This window comes from Nerophis lumbriciformis, linkage group LG05, assembly GCF_033978685.3.
Source record: "Nerophis lumbriciformis linkage group LG05, RoL_Nlum_v2.1, whole genome shotgun sequence".
Taxonomy (NCBI): Eukaryota; Metazoa; Chordata; class Actinopteri; order Syngnathiformes; family Syngnathidae; genus Nerophis; species Nerophis lumbriciformis.
Genome location: NC_084552.2, coordinates 35,479,945 through 35,503,151, shown reverse-complemented (window position 1 = coordinate 35,503,151; position 23,207 = coordinate 35,479,945). Strand labels below are relative to the sequence as shown.

The 23,207-nt window shown below is 39.4% G+C and overlaps 1 protein-coding gene across 1 annotated transcript in view; it reads left to right on the top strand.

Moving 5' to 3' along the window:
- lemd3 (LEM domain containing 3) overlaps positions 1 to 21,859 on the top strand; it is a 33,419-nt gene extending 11,560 nt beyond the window's left edge. The window contains exons 2-13 of the mRNA XM_061960673.2: positions 1,100 to 1,140; positions 2,717 to 2,786; positions 5,512 to 5,585; positions 9,230 to 9,309; positions 9,388 to 9,533; positions 9,656 to 9,757; positions 13,370 to 13,472; positions 13,799 to 13,977; positions 14,049 to 14,130; positions 14,200 to 14,305; positions 18,151 to 18,229; positions 20,495 to 21,859. Coding sequence (XP_061816657.1) covers positions 1,100 to 1,140; positions 2,717 to 2,786; positions 5,512 to 5,585; positions 9,230 to 9,309; positions 9,388 to 9,533; positions 9,656 to 9,757; positions 13,370 to 13,472; positions 13,799 to 13,977; positions 14,049 to 14,130; positions 14,200 to 14,305; positions 18,151 to 18,229; positions 20,495 to 20,673 — 1,241 coding nt within the window. The 3' untranslated portion in view covers positions 20,674 to 21,859. The remainder of the gene's footprint in view (positions 1 to 1,099; positions 1,141 to 2,716; positions 2,787 to 5,511; positions 5,586 to 9,229; positions 9,310 to 9,387; positions 9,534 to 9,655; positions 9,758 to 13,369; positions 13,473 to 13,798; positions 13,978 to 14,048; positions 14,131 to 14,199; positions 14,306 to 18,150; positions 18,230 to 20,494) is intronic.
- Positions 21,860 to 23,207: the final 1,348 nt, after the last annotated feature.

Sequence of the window (23,207 nt, the reverse complement as noted above, 5' to 3'; positions counted from 1 at the left end):
ATCTATTTTTTATTTTTATTTATTTAAAATATGTTTTATTTATTTTTTAAATTAATCAATCCAACAAAACAATACACAGCAATACCATAACAATGCAATCCAATTCCAAAACCAAACCCGACCCAGCAACACTCAGAACTGCAATAAACAGAGCAATTGAGAGGAGACGCAAACACGACACAGAACAAACCAAAAGTAGTGAAACAAAAATGAATATTATCAACAACAGTATCAATGTTAGTTACAATTTCAACATAGCAGTGATTAAAAATCCCTCATTGACATTATCATGAGACATTTATAAAAAAAAAAATTGAACAATAGTGTCACAGTGGCTTGCACTTGCATCACATCTCATAAGCTTGACAACACACTGTGTCCAATATTTTCACAAAGATAAAATAAGTCATATTTTTAGTTCATTTAATAGTTAAAACAAATTTACATTATTGCAATCAGTTGATAAAACATTGTCCTTTACAATTATAAAAGTTTTTTTACAAAAATCTACTACTCTGCTTGCATGTCAGCAGACTGGGGTAGATCCTGCTGAAATCCTATGTATTGAATGAATAGAGAATCGTTTTGAATCGGGGAAAAAATCGTTTTTAAATCGAGAATCGTGTTGAATTGAAAAAAAAATCGATTTTGAATCGAATCGTGACCCCAAGAATCAATATTGAATCGAATCGTGGGACACCCAAAGATTCACAGCCCTAATATACATCTATCTATTCATACAATGTATTACTTCATTTTGTTTTCTTGGTAAATACCCTCATTTTTAAGGTATCATTTGTAAGGTTTGGCGGCTTTCATATTGCCGTGGCGCTTTGGCACGACATTTCATGTAGGTGAAAACCTGAGTTTGTCATAAAATATAAATATTTTTGAATAATCAAAAGCCATGAAATATATAAATAGACCATGAAATACATTTTCACAAATAAATGGACAAGTTGATGCATTATTTGACATTTTAATTCATTTAAGATTTAGTTATGTAATTATTTGGGCATGTAGTATAATTTTAGGAAGAAAAAAATATAGATTGCAGTTTTGCTGTTTAACAATTATTGTCTGTTTTTCTCTGTTGCAGTTAAGAATCACCCTTTTGGCAGTGAGTTTGATGATACATATGTAAGTACATATTTGTTTTATGTCTGTACGTGTCCATGCACTTAATTAGTCCGACTTCTCAAATAGTTCGGTTGTAGATAAGCCTCCGACATCCCATGGAAACACCTTAATCCGATCGTGTTCAGTTTTTAAAAAGTCGGACTAACACACCTGGATTGTGCAATTGAAAATCAGATCTCTCGAGGGGCGGGGTGTGCGGCAGGAGAAGACCCTTAGTACCACGCATTTGCCAGTCTCAACGTGCGGGATACAACCCGGAAGCAGATGCCAATCAATAAAAACATAGCAACGATTGTAATGAAGAGGAGACTCTTTATTTGCTTCACAAATTAAAAGAACAAACATTTTGAAGTGCATCGATGGTAGAAAATAAGAAACTGAGATTTATTTAAGAAGGTAGCTAAGGAAATGTAGGATACCGGCTTAATTTGGACTCCCGAACGAAATACAAATAAGATTAAATAGAATGAAGCAGGTATATTGAATACAAATAATAAAGCGTACACAAACCTCTTCACACTGCATTTGTGCAAGCCAACTGATTCACTTTCCGCACAACTGGCAAGATAGTCCAGAACAATTGCAACCTTCATCTGGATATTAGTCAGGGCACACACAGTCTTTTCCTTTGAATTTAAAAATCTTTCCATCAATCCACATAGCCTTTTGGATGAACTTTAAGACATTTAAATGTTTTGTTTCCATGATTTTCGCCCGAAAATTCCTTAGGAAAAAACGCCGGTCTTTCATTGCATCCGACCTGCCCGATACATTCTTGGTAGTAGCGTCATGTTCGTAGCACAATCCAAGATCATTTCTTGATGCTGTCTGCTATTTAACAACAGCACCGCCATCGGAGACGTAATATATGTAATATCTGCCAGAAATATTACATATATACCAGTTTTAAGGATCTACAAATGGCTCGGGTGACGTCAAATTCATTTAAAAGTTAAAGTTAAAGTTAAAGTACCAATGATTGTCACACACACACTAGGTGTGGCGAAATTATTCTCTGCATTTGACCCATCACCCTTGATCACCCCCTGGGAGGTGAGGGGAGCAGTGGGCAGCAGCGGTGGCTGCGCCCGGGAATCATTTTGGTGATTTAACCACACAAAAAGGCTTCCCCTATAGTACGGTGAGGCACATGGCGTATTAACAATAGTCGCACTAGAGAGAGTGCATGGACACTTGGACTTCATACTTTGGTGTGAAAATACAAAAAAAACTTAACTATTTGAGAAATCAGACTAATTTAGTGCATGGAAATGCAGTGAGTGTGATACAAGTGCAGTTGTATACAATTGGTATACTTAAGTCTCGGATGTAAAGCTAAACAACAGTTGACACAAACAGTTATCTCATTCATCGAATTTGGACAAACTTTAGTGTTGACGTGCAAAGATGCAGCTCATCCTACTTACTACTAATCCCTGTTTACTTGGGCTCCAAAAGTTGCATAAACTGTTCTGTTTTGTTGCCCAACATGCTTTCAGAACGGTTACGCAGCCACCAATAACGGTAAAGAGCATGGAAGTAAAATTTCATTACATGTTTTCTTTTTTGTTTGCAGGACAAGCCTGTGAGGGACCTCATCTTGAAGTTGCTGCTCAATCTCCACGACCATTTGGCACACATAGCTGGTAGTTACCAAACATTAGCACTGCACAAAGTGACAAAGTTGCTTAGTTGCTGCATCAAAATTGCTGTAGTAGTGAAGGGGGAGAGTTCTATCCATATAGATTCTGCCATCTCAGTTTTGTCCTGGGCTGTATTTCGGTTTGTACACTTGACGATTGAATTTTAGAACAAAGAAACCATCCACTGTTCCCCCAACCAACTATATTTATTTTTCTATTGCTTTCCATTATAAAACTCAATACTAAAGGTCAGTGTGAGTGCTTTTGGTGACAGTTGTTTGTGTGAACATGTTTGGCTACGCTACATGTTTGCAACTGCGATGCCGAAATTATTTAAAATACAAAGTAACGTATAATTCCAATTTGTGATATTTTTCTGGACCTGGTGAGAAGCATACCTTGAAAACTACGAATATGTCTGACAAGGGGAATCAATCTCAGTAAGATAGAGGGGGTTAATCCACCCTTTGAAAAGACAGCCCCCATAACGACTTAAGAATGGGTTTGAAGATGGGGTTGTAAAGGAAAATGTTTTGCATAATTTGACTAAAGCCCCACCATTTCAGGTTATGTAGACAAGGAAATGTGTTAAATGTAGATTAGAATCATAATACTACCGTATTTTCCGCACCATAAGGCGCCCTGGGTTAAAAGCCGCGCCTTCAATGAACGGCATATTTCAAAACTTTGTCCACCAATAAGCCGCCCCATGTTGTAAGCCGCATCTAACTGCGCTAAAGGAATGTCAAAAAAACAGTCAGATAGGTCAGTCAAACTTTAATAATATATTAAAAACCAGCGTTCTAACAACTCTGTTCACTCCCAAAATGTACGCAAATGTGCAATCACAAACATACGTATATCAACATGGACAGAGCTGCGTGAAAAAAGCCACCCGGCCTCTTCGCGTAAACTTAAACTTACCTTAACCACTCGCTCATCTTTTCTTCATCCATCCCTTCGAGTTAGCTTTTATGATGACGCCGGCTGGAAAGGTCTCTTTTGGCAAGGTCTTCCTTTTGAATATCACCACGGGTGGAAGTTAGCATGGCAAGCTAGAACCACAGTGAAGGATGACTTCTCATTCCCTGTGGTGCGAATATTCACCGTACGTGCTCCCGTTCCACAGTGCGGTTCACAGGAATATCAGTTGCTGTGAAATACGGTAGTAATCCGTGTGCGGATGGAGAGATTGCGTCTTTTCATGAACCGGATCCTTGTCGCTTAGTAGGAGCCATTTTGTGGTCTTTACAGATGTAAACAGGAAATGAAACGTACGGTGATATCCGCGCGTTTTTTCTTCTTCTTCCGGGGGCGGGTGGTTGCTTACAGTAGAAGAAGAAGAAGCGCTTCCTGTTCTATGGGGGCGGGTGCTTACCTTGGCGGTTGCTTGCGTAGAAGAAGAAGCGCTTCCTGTTCTACCGGGAAAAAAGATGGCGGCTGTTTACCTAAGTTGCGAGATCGAAACTTTATGAAAATGAATCTTAATATTTATCCATATATAAAGCGCACCGGGTTAAAAGCCGCACTGTCAGCTTTTGAGTAAATTTGTGGTTTTTAGGTGCGGCTAATGGTGCGGAAAATACGGTATATGGCCTCATTAAGTGAGGTACTGTTATTTTTCTCCCAGCATGTTAAAGTTGTGACTCTTGTAAATTAATGTTGGGTAATTCTTAAACATAATGTCCCCATTCAGGCCATGTGTACAGAATCAACAGTGTGGATTATTTTCAGTCTCACTTTGATTCTTTCTGATTATTTCTATTTGGAGTCTGGGGGCTGTCGTTATGTTTGCTAAAATAGACATGGTTATTACGCATACTAATGTGGTTGCGAGTGAGCGAGCATACCCAAGAGATAAGCTTGCTTCTACGTCAGCACCCGAATCACGTTTGAGTTTGTAATGGACAACACAATGCGATAAGACACCGCAAGGCACTCCATTTATGTTGAAATAGCATGGCTCCAAGTTCCACATTTACACCGTCAAAGTCATGCCGGCCCCCTGATTAGAACACACAAGCATTTGTTGCTGGAAGTCGCAAGTGCGCTGATATGGAAACAAATCAATGTGCGGAAGAAGTCCCTCCGGAATTGATAAAAAAATTATACAAATACGGTAAATATTGAGCATATTACATGTTGTTATGAACGTGTCTGTGACTACATTTTTTATAGACCTGCGTGTATATAAAACATTGGAGGGTTTTGAAGTTGTTGTAAAGGGTTTTGAAAGCAACAACAGTGACTCATTAATTGCATCTTCCAAGCGTTTTTTATCATCTTTAAAATCCTAAAAAAGAAAAAAGACATGTGTTCTTGTCTCTCATAATGATTGTGAACGATAGGCAAAATTCCCCAAAAAAGTGCAGTTCCCCTTTAAGGTTCAAAAGGCAGGTGTAAGGGGAAAAACTTACCTGCTGTGAGATGTTACATGATGTTGCTGGTGTTGCTTCCTCTTGTGGTAAAAAAAGAAGAATATTTTCACATCTTTATTTCCATCAAATTACATACGTCAAAATAAAATTCCTGACCGAAACCAAAAATTAGTAAACCAAGGTTGAAAACCGAAACACCAAAATAAATTGTTATGCTATTTATTATTATTACAATTACATTTTTTACTATGACTGTGTACTAACTTCACTAAAATGAAGACAATGCAATTTCACACATTAATATTTATATTTTGGGGGTTGTTTGTGTAAGTTATTTGTTGTGTTTGCAGGCCGACATGACTGTGGAGAACAGCAGTATCCAAACAGAAGTCTGTCCATAGCTGAGGCCTCTGCATATTTAATGGTATAGTTTATAATTACAGTGAAACCCATTTAAGTCGACACCCTTTAGACTGGCTGACTCACGACATACAGTGCATCCGGAAAGTATTCACAGTACTTCACTTTTTCCACATTTTGTTCTGTTAAAGTCTCATTCCAAAGTGGAATAAATTCATTTTTTTTCAAAGTTCTACACACAATACCCCATATTGAAAATGTTTTTTTTGTTTAGTTTTTTTTTTGCAAATATTAATAATACAAAACCAAGACATCACATGTACATAAGTATTCACAGCCTTTGCTCACTACTCAATGCACCTTTGGCAGCAATTACAGCCTCAGTTGTTGGTGAACACAATGCCACAGGCTTGCTTTGGGCACTTTTGCCCATTTCTCTTTGTAGCACCTCTCAAGCTCCATCAAGTTGGATGTGAAGCGTCTGTGCGCAGCCTTTTTCAGATCTCTCCAGAGATGTTCTATCGGATTCATTTCTAGACAAGGACATTTATAGAGTTGTCCTAAAGCAATTCCTTTGATATCTTGGCTGTGTGCTTAAGGTTGTTGTCCTGCTGAAAGATAACTTGTTGCCCCAGTTGGAGTTCAAGAGCTCTCTTGAGCAGGTTTTCATCTAGGATTTATCTGTACATTGTTGCATTCATCTTTCCCTCTATCCTGACTAGTCTTCCACTTCCTGCAGCTGAAAAACATCCCCACAGGATGATGCTGCCACCATCATATTTTACTGTAGGGATGGTATTGGCCTGGTGATGAGCAGTGCCTGATTTCTTCCAAACATGATGGCTGGCATTCATGTCAAAGAGTTTAATCGTCTCATCAGACCAGAGACTTTTGTTTCTCATGGTTTGAGAGTCTTTCAGGTGCATGTTGGCAAACCTTTACAACAGAAGTTTCCATCTCGCCTCTATACCACACAAGCCTGATTGGTTTATTGCTGCAGAGATTGTTGTCCTTCTGGAAGGTTCTCCTCTCTCCACAGAGGAATCCTGTAGCTCTGACAGAGTAATCATCGGGTTCTTGGTCACCTCCCTGACTAGGGCCCCTTTCCCCCGATTGCTCACTTTAGACGGCCAGCCAGCTCGAGGAAGAGTTCTGGTGGTTCCAAACTTTTTTCATTTACGAACAATGGAGATCACTGTGCTCATTGGGACCTTCAAGGCAGCAGGTATTTTCTGTACCCCTCCCAGATTTGTACCTCGAAACAATCCTGTGTCAGAATACCACAGACAATTCTTTTGACTTAATTCTTGGTTTGTGCTCTGCCATGCAAGTGTGGGACCTTTACAGTGGGTACGGAAAGTATTCAGACCCCTCTAAATTGTCAACTCTTTGTTTCATTAAAGCCATTTGCTAAAGTCAAACATTTCTCATTAACGTACACTCGGCAACCAATCATGACAGAAAAAAAACAGAAATGTAAATAATTTAGCAAATTTATTATAGAAAAACTGAAATATCACATGGTCATAAGTATTCAGACCCTTTGCTTTGACACTCATATTTAACTCACATGCTCTCAATTTCTTCTTTTCCCCCTTGAAATGGTTCTGCTCCTATATTGAAGTCAATGTGTGTTTAATTAAACTGATTGGACTTGATTAGGAAAGGTACACACCTGTCCATGTAACAACTTACAGCTCACAGTGCATGTCAAATGAGAATCATGAGGTTGAAGGAACTGCTCAAGGACAGAATTGTGGCAAGGCACCGATCTGGCCACGGTTAAAAAATAATTTATGCGGCACTCAAGGTTCCTGGGAGCACAGTGGCCTCCATAATCCTTAAATGGAAGAAGTTTGGGACGACCACAACTCTTTCTAGACCTTGCCGTCCAGCCAAACTGAGCAATCGTGGGAGAAGAGCCTTGGTGAGAGAGGTAAAGAAGAACCCAAATATCACTGCGGCTGAGCTCCAGAGATGCAGAAGGGGGATGGGAGAAAGTTCCTTAAAGTCAACTATCAATGCAGCTCTCCACCAGCCTGAGCTTTGTGGCAGAGTGGCCCAACATAAGCCTCTCCTCAGTGCAAGCGATATGAAAGCCCACATAGAGTTTGCCAAATTCACATGGACTCCCAGACTATGAGAAATAAGATTTTCTGTTCTGATGAGACCAGGATTGAACTTTTATGCGTTAATTCTTAGCGGTATTTGTGGAAACCAGGCACTGCTCATCTGCCCAATACAACCCCAACGGTGAAACGTGGTGGTGGTGGCATCCTGCTATGGAGGTGTTTTTCAGCTGCAGCGACAGGACGACTGGTTGCAATTAAAGAAAATATGAATGCGGCCAAGTACAGAAATATCCTGGAAGAAAACCTCTCCCAGAGTGCTCAGCACCTCAGACAGGGCCAAAGGTTTACTTTCCAACAAGACACGCACACAGCCAAAATAAAGGATTGGCCTCGGAACAACTCTGTGACCATTCTTGACTGGCCCAGCCGGAGCCCTGACCTAAACCCTATTAGGCATCTCTGGAGAGACCTTAAAATGGCTGTCCACCAATGTTCTCCATCCAACCTGACAGAACTGGAGAGGATCTGCATGGAAGAATGGCAGAGGATCCCCAAATCCAGGTGTGAACATCTTGTTGCATCATTTTCAAGACTCATGGCAGTACTAGCTTAAAAGGGAACCTCTACTCAATACTGAGCAAAGGGTCTGAATACCTATGGCTGTATGATATTTCTTTTTTTCTTTTTTAATAAATGAGCAAAAACCTCTACATTTCAATTTTTTCTGTCAAGATGGGGTGCTGAGTGTACATTAATGAGAACTTAACTTTTTTAATTTCAGCAAATGGCTGCAATGAAACAGTAAACAAATTTAAGGGGTCTGAATACTTATTGACAGGTTTGTGCCTTTCTAAATCATGTCTAACCAATGGAATTTACCACAGGTGGACTCCAATTAAGCTGTAGGAACATCTCAAGGATGATCAGTTTAAACAGGATGCCCCTGACCTATCTTTTGAGCTTAATGGCAAAGGCTTTAAATACTTACCTTCTTATTTTTTTATTTTTTTTAATACATTTGCAAAAATGTCTAAAAAGTTTGTGTGTAGAATGTTGAGGACAAAAATGAATGTATTCCATTTCGGAATAAGGTTGTAAATGTAACATAACAAAATGTGGAAAAAGTGAAGTGCTGAGAATACTTTCCTGATGCACTGTAATTGGTCATGGAGATAATCAAAACCAAAATTAACCAGTGCTTGCACATTTATTACTCATTTGTATATGGCCAGATACATTAGGAGAATGGCCGATGATAAAGGATTTTTGAACTTATGGTTGTTTGTTTTCATACAATATTTTATGCTCTTACCTAACGGAATTGTAACTCAAATTATGTCTATAAAAGAGGTCAACCATGTATGTCGATGTTGACTTAAGCAGGCACTTTTTAGTAATAAGAAGAACATGATGGACCCGAACTTCATGAATTGGTCAATATTGACGGGTTGTTGATATAAACAGGACAGACTTAAATGGGTTGTACTGTAAAGTATATTTATTTTCTGTTTCTCTGTTTCTAAGCTTTTCAATGTAACCCCTGCGCTGCTATTGTAAAATCAATTGCCACCTTTTAAGGGTTCATCATGACATACAGTGTGTGTGCACATTAAATAATTGGTGTATTTATTGCTAGACTCAGAATGAGGAGTTTGAAGACTTAATCTACTCGTCACTTGAATGGATCATCCGGACAAACCAAGATGTTGGGATAAGGTATTGCATATTAGACATTTTCATGCCGATGAGGATTTTTTTTTTGGCACACAATAATTTCTCTTCATATGTCTTCAGGCTGATCGGGCAGGCAGTTGATGAGCCCATTATTGATGTGTCAGAAATCTCTCGTCTGGAGTCGACACATCCACAGATGCCATTCACATGTCGCTTCCGCCGAGCTTTCCTCACAGTCATCAGCAGAGTATTCCTCTTTGTGGCTGGTAAGATTAACGTCACCGTCTCCTACACCTCTACTTATTATTTCTGAAGTATTCAAGTGGAATGTGCATTTTATTAGTCATGTTTCAACCTGCGAATCATGTGGGTGCTCGTCTGTCTGCAGTAATTGGCAGTGTGTGGGGTCTGGTCTGCTACGTCAAGTATCACTGGAGGAAAGAGGAGGAGGAAACCAGGCAAATGTACCACATGGTGGAGAGGATAATTGGTAAGAAATACCTCATGTTCAGGCTGTTGACTCTTGCATACAAGGAGAGGTGCAACTCATAGAAAAGCACCCTGCTTCTTAGTTATGAGATATCAATTATGTGTTTTCTCCTACTATTATATTGAGGGGGAGGTCAAGTTAATTTTTTATTTTCTATATATGGTGATGGATCACAACAGAAGTAATTTAAGTATATCTTTCATATAGGGTTGGGCGATATGGCCTAAAATCTATTTTGCGATAAATATTTCAGCCTCCTGGGATAACCATATATATTATTTGGTACATAAATGATAATAGGACCATTAAATTGGTTACACAGGCCCCTAATTTGGTTGCCGACATATGTGGTAACATATTTTGTAATTCCTGGTTATTTTCTCAAAACTATTATTGATCCACTTGTTAATTTACTGTTAACATCCAGTTGCTTTCTGTTGTAGCATGTTTCTATCTACTGTAGTACACGCATTATTGGTCATACCAATGGTGATACTTAAAGTTTTGAAAATCATTTACTGATTACATTTTTGATCACAATTTAATCAGACAAAAACACAGCATGACGGCGTAATAATATAACTTAAATACTTCATTATTATTTATTAAATGCAGCTGGGATAGGCTCCAGCCACCCCCACAGCCCTGAGATGGACAAAGGGTAGAAACTGGAGGGATGGATTTGCTTGAAACAGTGGATATTTCTACACAATTATTTGCACTGAAAACATTATGTTTGCAGTAATGAATATGACGTTTAACGTTTTAACATTATGTTTGTGTTCAATTACAGTAAGTGTGTTCATCCTAAACATTTCTGACAATTAATTTTACACATTTTTTCAAATTTGGGGACATATACCACAATAATATCGTACCGTGGCCTTAATACTGTGTTAATATCGTACCATGAGATTTGATATCGTTACATCCCTGCTATAAATTGTGTGCTTGCCTAACATAATTGCTATTGTGTTATCCAGTGGATTTGTTTACAACAGCAGTTTCTTTCATGAAAAATTGCAGCTCATTTTTATACTTAGGCAACTCTGCTTGTCGGATTAAACCGGTTTGACACCCCTGCTCAACAGTATACTTGGTATCGTTACTATCGATTTTTGTATCGATCTGCTCGTTTACTTTCAAGAGCTCTAGTTTGCGGTTAGCATATCCTCTTACTAGAGGTGGGGGAAATTATCGATTTTTAGATGCATCGTAATTCGTTATAGAATCGATTAGTAAACGTCAATAATCAATGTATTTTTGTAAATAATGTACCGGTAATGCAGATATTTCTAAAATTTGTCTAACTTCAGCGAGCCAACTCACCAAGAGATCCGACCAGCTCTTTTATTATCGAGCACTTATGGTGCAGTGTTGCACACATTTACGTTAATTTGATAAATGTGGGAATTAATTTAACTGTTTCTTATTGTAAATAAATCGTTTTTTTTAAAGTTGCAAATGATAAACGCTTACCGGTATTTAGTGAAACAAAAAGAAATCTAAACCTGTATCAGTAAACATGAATTAAAGCTGAATCAATAATACATTTTTATTCAAATCGTAACTCCTGAACCGTAATGGTAATTTAATTGTGAAGTGCCCAAAGATTCCCACCTCTACTTCTTACAGTGTCTAGTGTAGCATATTTAGCAACTTCTCGTCTTCTGGTAATAATAATACTTGTTTATTTGCCGCCATATAGGCGAGGATTGCTGACCTAAAAAGTGGCTATGCACAGTGGAGGGACATTAGCCGCTTACAAGAAAGAATGCTATAGTTCGTTGAGGAGGCATTTGTTTGCTTGTTGCTTTCAAATTTGAGGGACACAGCTACAATGTGTCATCTACATGCATTATCACAGTATAAGGATAGTATTAAAAGCGCTATCGTCAGCCAAATATATATAATTTATTTCGTCTGTATTGCCCCAACTTTACTTTTATGTAAAGCTTCACATATATTGTTCTTTTTTTAAACACACGTAATAGCTTTATTGTATGTCTTATTTTTATGACAGGATGTTATTTCTCTCTCTACATGGTGGTGTTTACAATTTATCATCAGCTCTCTATTGCTTGCAGAGAAGCGATCACATTAATTGAATGATACGTTTTTGTTGTGACTTGGTGGACTAATTTTTTTTAATTTAATAGGGCTGCAAGGATTCATGGATTAATTTGATTAGAAAAAAACATTGATTTGTATTTTGTTCTCTGATGCGCCGTTAAATTAGTTTAATAAAAATTTATAAGATAGAGTTTACATGAGCGGTGCTGCCGAGTGTCGATAAAAAGAGACGGCTCAAAGAAGGACGACAGGGGGGAAAAATTGAAAATAACCAGAAACAAACAGAAGCTGTCAAAAGTTTTGCAATTATTTCAAACTAAAAGACAGACAACATAGGGAATTGTTAGCTCTGTCAAACGCAGCTGACACTATTAATTGAACAAATGAATCAATAGATTACCTGTTTACTAAAATAATCAATAGCTGCAGCCCTACTCTCTATTATCATAGTTTGTAAAATGTAACAATAGAGAAGCAATTGCAATACAGTCAGTTGAGAAGGAGTGTCCCGATGCAACCTTTTTACTTTCAATACAAGACCAACAGTATAATGGACTGATATTGCAGCACAAATCCCACATACTTTTATTATGTTGTGTGGGAAATGTTAGAAAAGGTCTGATCAAGTACAACGGTAGGTTTGAAAAAACTACTATATTTATTTTTAAATGTCTGGAATGGATTTATGTTGTCTTTGAATTTTGAAGTGGGGTGTTAATTAGTTTTGGGCGACCCCTCGTGGCCACAATGATTAATTAAATTAAGCTCACGCCGTGAGTTGAATGTTGTGGAAAGGATACTCTAAACTCTAGACCTTGTATCTGTTAGTAATATGCAACTATGATTACTTCATACTTGTTTATGTTGACAAATGTCATGTTTTACACTGTTATATCCTTCTATTTAAGACATTCATGAGCTGAACTGTTGTATAGCTTCTAGTAGCCTTGCCTTTGTAAATGTCTTCACTAAAATACAAGACCAACCATCTGTTTATTGGAGAACATCTAGCTGTTAACTGGCTGTCGAGCGTCGCACCATTAATCCTGCTGCAGGACTGTTTGTATCTGAGTCTTCTGCTAGAAGTTAAGATGCAAGCCAATGTTTTTTTGCTGGTATCAAACCAATATCCGATACCAACATCGGATCGGGACACCCGCAACAGTAAGCTACGCTGGGCACATGCGTGTGTTTGTATCAGCTTGTTGATTGAGCCAAATCGCCCCTAACAGACACACCCCCACTACAAACATCTTTGTTTGCACCCCAAATGCACGATCACACTACAGTCAGCAAAGATGTGCGGGTGTACGTGCTTGTTTCGGCACGTCGATTGTCTGCCCAATTCCTGCCAACTCACAAACGCAGAACTGTAACTGTAGAGCAATGCTCAAGCAATAGCTACTTTTGGTTATGTCGACATGAGTCAGCCAATCCAAAGGGCGTCAGCTTAATCAAGTTCCGCTGTAGTTTAATTAATTGTGTCATCGTCTGAATTGTGTTTTGGCGCTGATTAAATCTTAACTGTGTGATGTTCAGATGTGCTGAGGAGCCATAGTGAGGCATGCCAAGAGAACCAAGACTTTCAGCCCTACTTGCCCATACCCCATGTCAGAGACTCACTCATCCAACCTCAGGAACGGTAAGTACGATCACTGCCAAAACAGAGATGATTAAAAAAACCATTTAATAATCACATTTTCAAAAAGTCAATTACTAAACAGAAGTCAGATCCAATTAATCAATTTAATCAAAGGCAAAAGCAGTGGGGTCCAAATTGCGGGCCCCAATATTAGACTGATTTGCTTTGTCCTCTATAACACAAAGCTAAAATGTTTTTTTCAGGTATTTTAGCATGTACTAACCTACATTGGCTTGGTTTTCAGCCGCTTACATTTTCTAAATGTAGCAAAGTGGCCCTCCAGTTTTTGACTATGCGGCTCTTGCTGGAATATGTTGCCTTTACAGGAAGAAAATGAAGAGGATTTGGGAGCGTTCTGTGAGCTTTCTGTCTGCAAACGAGTCTAGAATCCGAACAGAGACTCAGATTATTGGGGGGGCTGACTATCTTGTCTGGAGGTGGATCCACCCATCTCAAAATTGTGACAAGACCAGCTCGATTCCCTCCAAAGTCTGGCAGGGAAAAGGTACCCAACCTTTAACACTCCCTGTGCTGTGTTTTTATTTGGCGGTTTCATCTTCTTTTTCTGCTTCTCAGCCTTCCCTCTAGACCGCAGGAATTCTCCTCCAAACAGCCTGACCCCGTGTCTAAAGATCAGGAACATGTTTGACCCGGTCATGTGAGTATCTGCTTTTTGTGCTTTATTTTCCTCTTCCTTTCAACCCATAACTTGTTTGCGTGTCATCAGGGAGGTTGGAGACAACTGGGATCTAGCCATCCACGAGGCCATTCTGGAGAAGTGCAGCGATAACAAGGGCATCGTCCACATTGCGGTCGACAAGAACTCGCGAGAGGTATTCATGCACAGTAACAGCACTTACTTGCTGTAAATGACTCAGGCTGCAGTGATTTGCAGGCATGTAAAATGGCTCCAAAAATACGGAAATCTGTGTTTATAAACAAAAATTTTCGCGTCAAAATATCACTTCCACGTTTTTAACATATAAAAGCGGTAAAAATGGATGGATGGGAAAAAAATAGGATCTAAACAAAATTTGTTTAACGCTCGTCTCAGCCGTAGGTACTCGCTGTTCCTTTTGCCTAAACGTCACCCTGAATTGCAGGACAAGGAGACGATCAGGGGCGCCAAAACAAGCTTGCTAGTTTGCATCATCTTGATAACTTACTTGTTGTCGCCTGCATTCGCCCACCGAGCCACAACTTTGACGGCTTGCTACTTCGCTGCTAATCATTATTGGATGATTACAATCTAAACACTATTAGTTCCCAACCATTATTCTTATAGACTATTTATCTGTGGCCAGCGAGAAGGTATACAGGTAAAAGCCAATAAATTTGAATATTTTGAAAAACTTGATTTATTTCAGTAATTGCATTCAAAAGGTGTAACTTGTACATTATATTTATTCATTGCACACAGACTGATGCATTCAAATGTTTATTTCATTTAATTTTGATGATTTGAAGTGGCAACAAATGAAAATCCAAAATTCCGTGTGTCACAAAATTAGAATATTACTTAAGGCTAATACAAAAAAGGGATTTTTAGAAATGTTGGCCAACTGAAAAGTATGAAAATGAAAAATATGAGCATGTACAATACTCAATACTTGGTTGGAGCTCCTTTTGCCTCAATTACTGCGTTAATGCGGCGTGGCATGGAGTCGATGAGTTTCTGGCACTGCTCAGGTGTTATGAGAGCCCAGGTTGCTCTGATAGTGGCCTTCAACTCTTCTGCGTTTTTGGGTCTGGCATTCTGCATCTTCCTTTTCACAATACCCCACAGATTTTCTATGGGGCTAAGGTCAGGGGAGTTGGCGGGCCAATTTAGAACAGAAATACCATGGTCCGTAAACCAGGCACAGGTAGATTTTGCGCTGTGTGCAGGCGCCAAGTCCTGTTGGAACTTGAAATCTCCATCTCCATAGAGCAGGTCAGCAGCAGGAAGCATGAAGTGCTCTAAAACTTGCTGGTAGACTGCTGCGTTGACCCTGGATCTCAGGAAACAGAGTGGACCGACACCAGCAGATGACATGGCACCCCAAACCATCACTGATGGTGGAAACTTTACACTAGACTTCAGGCAACGTGGATCCTGTGCCTCTCCTGTCTTCCTCCAGACTCTGGGACCTCGATTTCCAAAGGAAATGCAAAATTTGCATGGTTGGGTGATGGTTTGGGGTGCCATGTCATCTGCTGGTGTCGGTCCACTCTGTTTCCTGAGATCCAGGGTCAACGCAGCCGTCTACCAGCAAGTTTTAGAGCACTTCATGCTTCCTGCTGCTGACCTGCTCTATGGAGATGGAGATTTCAAGTTCCAACAGGACTTGGCGCCTGCACACAGCGCAAAATCTACCCGTGCCTGGTTTACGGACCATGGTATTTCTGTTCTAAATTGGCCCGCCAACTCCCCTGACCTTAGCCCCATAGAAAATCTGTGGGGTATTGTGAAAAGGAAGATGCAGAATGCCAGACCCAAAAACGCAGAAGAGTTGAAGGCCACTATCAGAGCAACCTGGGCTCTCATAACACCTGAGCAGTGCCAGAAACTCATCGACTCCATGCCACGCCGCATTAACGCAGTAATTGAGGCAAAAGGAGCTCCAACCAAGTATTGAGTATTGTACATGCTCATATTTTTCATTTTCATACTTTTCAGTTGGCCAACATTTCTAAAAATCCCTTTTTTGTATTAGCCTTAAGTAATATTCTAATTTTGTGACACACGGAATTTTGGATTTTCATTTGTTGCCACTTCAAATCATCAAAATTAAATGAAATAAACATTTGAATGCATCAGTCTGTGTGCAATGAATAAATATAATGTACAAGTTACACCTTTTGAATGCAATTACTGAAATAAATCAAGTTTTTCAAAATATTCTAATTTACTGGCTTTTACCTGTATTTTTGACGTGACTAATGTAACAGAGGTCGCAACACCGGAAGTATCTTACTCGAGGGGGCGTGGCTGCAGGGTAGCGTTGCCTAATGGAAAATGTTTTCAGAGTTCTTTGCATGCATGTTGTAGAATTTTACATTAGATTTTTTTAAATAATAATTAGGGTTGTCAAAACAAAAAAATTCAAAGGATCGCGATTCTTACTCAACTATTCTTAATCGATTCGAAGAAATCAAACATTGATTTAGAAAAATAAAATAAAAAAGATTAATATATATTTATATTTGTTTTATTTATATATATATATATATATATATATATATATATATATATATATATATATATATATATATATATATATATATAAATCTGTCCTGTCCAGCCACTCAGGCAAATCATGTTGTTGATATAGATGCCCATATATGCTGTACAGATTTACTTTAGAAAAGAGAAGTGTTAGATACTTCTCTTGTTGCCTTATTTCTATTTGACTTTATTAAATGTTTGGGTAGAATTTTATTAAACAAAATCAAGGGTGGAGTGCCATCTCCGGGTTGGGGAGGAGATCTTGCCCCAAGTGGAGGAGTTCAAGTACCTCGGAGTCTTGTTCACGAGTGAGGGAAGAGTGGATCGTGAGATCGACAGGCGGATCGGTGCGGCGTCTTCAGTAATGCGGACGCTGTATCGATCCGTTGTGGTGAAGAAGGAGCTGAGCCGGAAGGCAAAGCTCTCAATTTACCGGTCGATCTACGTTCCCATCCTCACCTATGGTCATGAGTTTTGGGTTATGACCGAAAGGACAAGATCACGGGTACAAGCGGCCGAAATGAGTTTCCTCCGCCGGGTGGCGGGGCTCTCCCTTAGAGATAGGGTGAGAAGCTCTGCCATCCGGGAGGAGCTCAAAGTAAAGCCGCTGCTCCTCCACATCGAGAGGAGCCAGATGAGGTGGTTCGGGCATCTGGTCAGGATGCCACCCGAACGCCTCCCTAGGGAGGTGTTTAGGGCACGTCCGACCGGTAGGAGGCCGCGGGGAAGACCCAGGAAACGTTGGGAAGACTATGTCTCCCGACTGGCCTGGGAACGCCTCGGGGTCCCACAGGAAGAGCTGGACGAAGTGGCTGGGGAGAGGGAAGTCTGGGCTTCCCTGCTTAGGCTGCTGCCCCCGCGACCCGACCTCGGATAAGCGGAAGAAGATGGATGGATGGATGGATGGAAAATCAAGTTTTTTTTAAGAAACATACATTTATCAAAGCTTTTATCTATTTTATGGAGGAATGTAGTTAATCACAGAACTGTCATCATATACATTTATCAGAGCTTTATCCAATTTATGGAGGAATGTAGTTAATCATGGAACTGTCATCCGATGTTATTAAAAAACGATTCATTTTGAATAGAGAATCGTTTTGAATCGAGAAACAATTCTAAATCGAATTGTTAACTCTGAGAATCGAATCGTGTGGTGCCCAAAGAATGACAGCCCTAATAATAGTGTTAGTAAATTATTTACTAAAAAAATGTTATGGTACATTGCATGGGATATGCAAGTGTAAAAAGACAGCCACAAGAGTTTGGTAGATGAGAATAAATCTGAAGGTAAAATATAAAGTATAAATGCACCCAATAGCAGGAAAACTTTATTTTCAAAATTTTCTTTCGGGCCAGGTGGCAGAACTTTGTGCCGAAAGAAATCTTCCTCTTTTTTCGTCAGTTTTCCTGAAAGGGTGCTTACTTGCCTGGTTTTGACAACTGGGTTTTCTCCTGCTCTCTCTCCAGGGCTGTGTCTACGTGAAGTGCCTCTCTGCAGAACACTCAGGGAAAGCCTTCAAGGCACTTCATGGCTCTTGGTTTGATGGTAGGTGACTCATTATTAACACAAGTCTGCACTTGAAAACATCTCTAAATCTCATACATGTACCTGAACATTTACCTTTTGTTTCACCGAGGAGCGCCACGGTATGTTTCTTTGTGTTTTTAAGCTGTCTGCAAGCAACTCCAATTCCCCACAGTGTTCTCATGTGAACAGGGAACATTACATATTTAGTGGAACCAGCTTGAAGTGGAACTGCACTTTTTAGGAAATGTTCCTATCATTTGCAATCCTTATTTAAGACAAAAACACATGTGTTTTTTCTTTTTTTATGCATTCTAACTGGTAAATAAATGCGAACAAAAGTCCGCTTACAATGCAGCCAATGGGAGTCACTCTATTCCGCCTATAAAGCGCTTAAAAACATTCAAACACCTCCATCAAGGTTTTATATAAATGCTGTATGTATATATATATATAATGTAGTGACACGCACATTCATAATCACTTGTATAATTTATGTATTTTGCTCATTTTCAGCATACGGCAGCTCATTAATTTTACATCACGTTACAGCTATTTCTTTTTCCACACACAACCTCCATTGATTACTACTAACTGCAGACTTCATCGTAGCAAACATAATAAAACATCACATACTGTACAATGTCTGCTGTCTGTCTTAGATAAAGTAACTCATAATCCTCTCAAAGAAAAAATGGGGGTGGAACGAATTGTCTTTTCGGGTCTTCTTCGCCATTTCCGGGTCTAAGTTGGCTTTCAGAGTGTACCAACTTCTTAGTTTATATCTACAACATTTTGCTATCAAGGTGAGAGACATGATTTCTAATCTAAAAAGCTTAGAGAAAGCAGCTCACCAGGTGATGGACAGCAGCATAGGGAAGTTGCCTCCCTCTGATCAATATGCTGCTGCTATTTGTAGGTCTTCAACGCTTATAACCATATCGCTAATATTCAGTTCACGAAATGTAAATGTAGTATTGTTGGTGCTTTTTGGATGGTTGTTGGGTTTTATGGTCGAAATAGATGCAATGATATCATGGCTCCCAGTGTTTCTATTGTAAGCAGACTTTTGTTTACGAGTTAGAATGCATTTTTAAAAAAGAAGTGTTCCTGTCTCTCATAAGAATTGTGAATTATAGGCAAACTTACATAAATGTGCAGTTCCCCTTTAAGTCAGCCCTGTTTTAGTTGACAACCTGTTGATGTCAACCAACTCGTCAAGTCCCTTTCCACAGTGTTTTTCTTATTAAAAATATTATGAATAAACCAGTGATGTACAAAGTGTTGCATTGTAGCAATAAAATGAGCAGCAACAATTGAGAAATACAGCAAACAATGTATTGTAACAAGAAAAAATATATCTTGGTATTAACACAGTTTGGCTTAATATTTAAATACAGTATATACTTTTATTTTATATTCTTAAAAATATATATAAGTATTGTAGCCAATTTTGCAAATTATATAATGACATTGACACTGCCCTGGCCACACCCCCACCACCCCTGGTAACGCCCGGACTGCGACAAATAGATTGCCTATCTGTGGAAAACACTGCCTTATATCCTTAATTGTGGTCACAAGTAAATGTGGAAGCAATGGCTAGTGTCTTTTTCAGTTTTGGTTATGTCCACAGCGCGTATAAAGTTAAAGTTAAAGTACCAATGATTGTCACACACACACTAGGTGTGGCGAAATGATTCTCTGCATTTGACCCATCACCCTTGATCACCCCCTGGGAGGTGAGGGGAGCAGTGGGCAGCAGCGGTGGCTGCGCCCGGGAATCATTTTGGTGATTTAACCCCCAATTCCAACCCTTGATGCTGAGTGCCAAGCAGGGAGGTAATGGGTCCCATTTTTATAGTCTTTGGTATGACTCGGCCGGGATTTGAACTCCCAACCTACCGATCTCAGGACGGACACTCTAACCACTAGGCCACTGAGTAGGTATGTACTGTCAAGATATGCTAAGCTATTAATTAAATATAAAGAGCTTTAGTGTTTAGGTCATTATTATTGAAAACTTAACACATTTTGCAAGCATGTGTCTTCTAGCGGAATGTGGCTTCTGTAAGGAGGCACAAAAATCATGGAAGGCCATATGTAAGAGGCACATGCAGTCAGCCATTTTGGTTTGCTGGTGCCATTTTGGGGGGATTTGGGCTATTGATTTATGATTTATATGTTATCACAATGATTGCTGGCCAATGTGGTTGAGGAGCTTAATTAATTATTTGTTTGATTAAGTAATTTCTCTGTGACATGGTTTTAATTTTGTGTTGCCAGGTAAGCTGGTGACAGTGAAATACCTGCGGCTGGACCGGTACCACCAGCGCTTCCCCCAAGCTCAGGCCTGCAGCACACCCCTGAAGGCCTTCAGCCTCCACACCAACGCCAAAAGCACCACGAACACTACGCCCGGCCTCCAGCCCCGCGGCTCGGCCGACTCCTCAGGCTTCTCATGAGATGAATTTTTGTGGTTTCTCATCGCTGGACATGGAGAAATAGTCTGCCATGGGAAACTTTTTTTTTTTTTTTTTACATTTCTATATTACTTATTTTTCCAGAGTCTTTTCCAGAGGAACTGTCTGTGACACCGTGTTGGTTTTCTACAATATTTGTATTACAAAAGTCACAGATAACCTCTGGATTTGTTTTAATGTGTGCAAAGACTCCTCCGCCTCTGTCTCTTCAACAGTCTGATGGATATTTCCCACTTGCTTGCTACGGACATTAAGCTTTTGCATGCAGCGGTGTATGCCTCCACGTCAGCATTGAGGACAGAAATGTGGATTTCCCTCGTTACGTAGTTAATGCAGGGAAGGCATGAGCAGACTGGAAGAGGACATGCTGTGTAAATACACGGGAATGACGGCACAAGCTTTTATAGAATAATCCGCATTTAAAGCAAAAGTGCAACAAGTGCACATGCAAGATTGTCATTTGAGCTGCTCTTGGTTCCCTGACTTTCCCCCCCCCTTTAATCTTAACTCAACTTTAGGGAGGAAACCAATAACAGAATAAGGGAGTGTTCGCTTACACTTTCCTCACTTGTAATCCAGTATATCATGTTATGATTTATGTTTATTATTTACCTGTCATGTCTGGCCCTATTCATTCATGTTACCAATTGATGGTTTCTACTTTTTTGGTCAGCTCTTCCCGCTGTTATAATGATCCTACCATGATCTTTGGAACACTGAATTTGCTCCTGCTAAGACGTGATATTTTTTTTCAGAGAAGTGTAAAAGTTGCAGTGTATATTCGTTACTAATGATGCACATTACCAATGTTCACAAACATCCCAACCGTGCCTTAAAGTTTTTTTGTTGTTGTTTTTTTAAAGATGGGCACTGCATTGCTGAGGAAATGGTACTGGTTTCCAAAGGTTGAAACTGGTTTTAAAGCTCGAGTAAAACCTCCCGTAGATAGAAATCTGACATCCTCACATTTGGTATTTTGTAGCTGTTTCCTCAAATATTAAACAAAATGCTCCTATTTATTATTATTTTTAATCAGCCATGGTGATGTATTTAATGATGTCACTGGACCTGTTACATGTGTCGTAGTTTTTTGTGTTTGTTTTTTTAAGGATTGACCATACATCCGCAGCCAGACAAAATAAAGAACACTTTCAGATACAGTATAAGACTTTGTAATGTTGATGTGTCGCTTAATGGTACCCCCCAAGATTTTTCCATAGAGAGCCACAGACTGACAAATCATAAAGATTTGGGGGGCATTTCGGAAGTTTCACCTCCAAAAATGGTTCAATATATAGATTTTTTTTCTTCAAATAACTAGAAAATATAATTTCAGTAGAGATTATGTGTGAATACTAAAGAACCAAAAGCGGAACTGAAATGCTAACAGCACGCTGGCCAGACAGCATCAAATTACAAAAAATAAAGTGAGCATGCTAACAGTATTATGTTGACATGCTAACAATAGCATGCTTACAGTTAGCATTACTGAAAATACATGAAACTGAGGCGTATACCTGTTAAATGAGCTAAAAAAAATAGCATGCTGATGTTAGCATGCTAAAATGCTAACTGTAACCTGCGTGAAGTAGCAAAATATATTACTCTGAGGTGTGTAATTTGTTTAAAATGCTAGCCTGCTAATGTTAGCACGCATCATTGGAATTGGGGGTTAAATCACCAAGATGATTCCCGGGTGTGGCCACCGCTGCTGCTCACTGCTCCTCTCACCTCCCAGGGGGTCATCAAGGGTGATGGGTCAAATGCCGAGAATAATTTCGCCACACCTAGTGTGTGTGTGACAATCATTGGCACTTTAACTTTAATCAAGTACCAAAATATGACTGAAGTGTATACCTACAAAATTAGCTAAAAAAAAAAGTTGGCAAGCTAACAGGCATCGTTTGTCAAGTAAAAAAATAATTGACGCTGAGGTGTATTCCTGCAAAATTTGCAAAAAAGCTAGCAATGCTAACAATTGTGCCACGGGCCGTTAAATAATTTGCTACGGGCCGCACTTTGGACATCCGTGCTGTTCTGCAAGAAGAGCTCTGTTTCAAATGGAATACTATAAGTTCTACACTTCAATAAATACATTAAGTAAACCGTGTACTAAAGTTCTTAGTGTGCTTCTGTCCCCAATACTTTACTGTCATTGCGAATCCACCTATGTTTCCGGCTGGTTAGTATTGATTGATTGTATTGTAGTATGGATTATAAATAACTAACCCCAAAAAGGGACAAGCGGTAGAAAATGGATGGATGAATGGGTAAATGGACATCACTGCTCACGCACCATTTAGACCGTTTTGAGTGAAACATCCGGGTACTGGTAGTGCACTTCCGCACTCAGAATGCTCAGTACGTAAGTACTTAGCTCTATTGAACGTCCTTAACTTTGTTTGAAATTCATCTTAAAAACATACTCTGGTAAATCTGATGTAATTATATCCATTCTCATGTACGTGGCCAGTAAGTGGCAGTGTCGTGCAATAACAATTCCTATACAGTTTTAT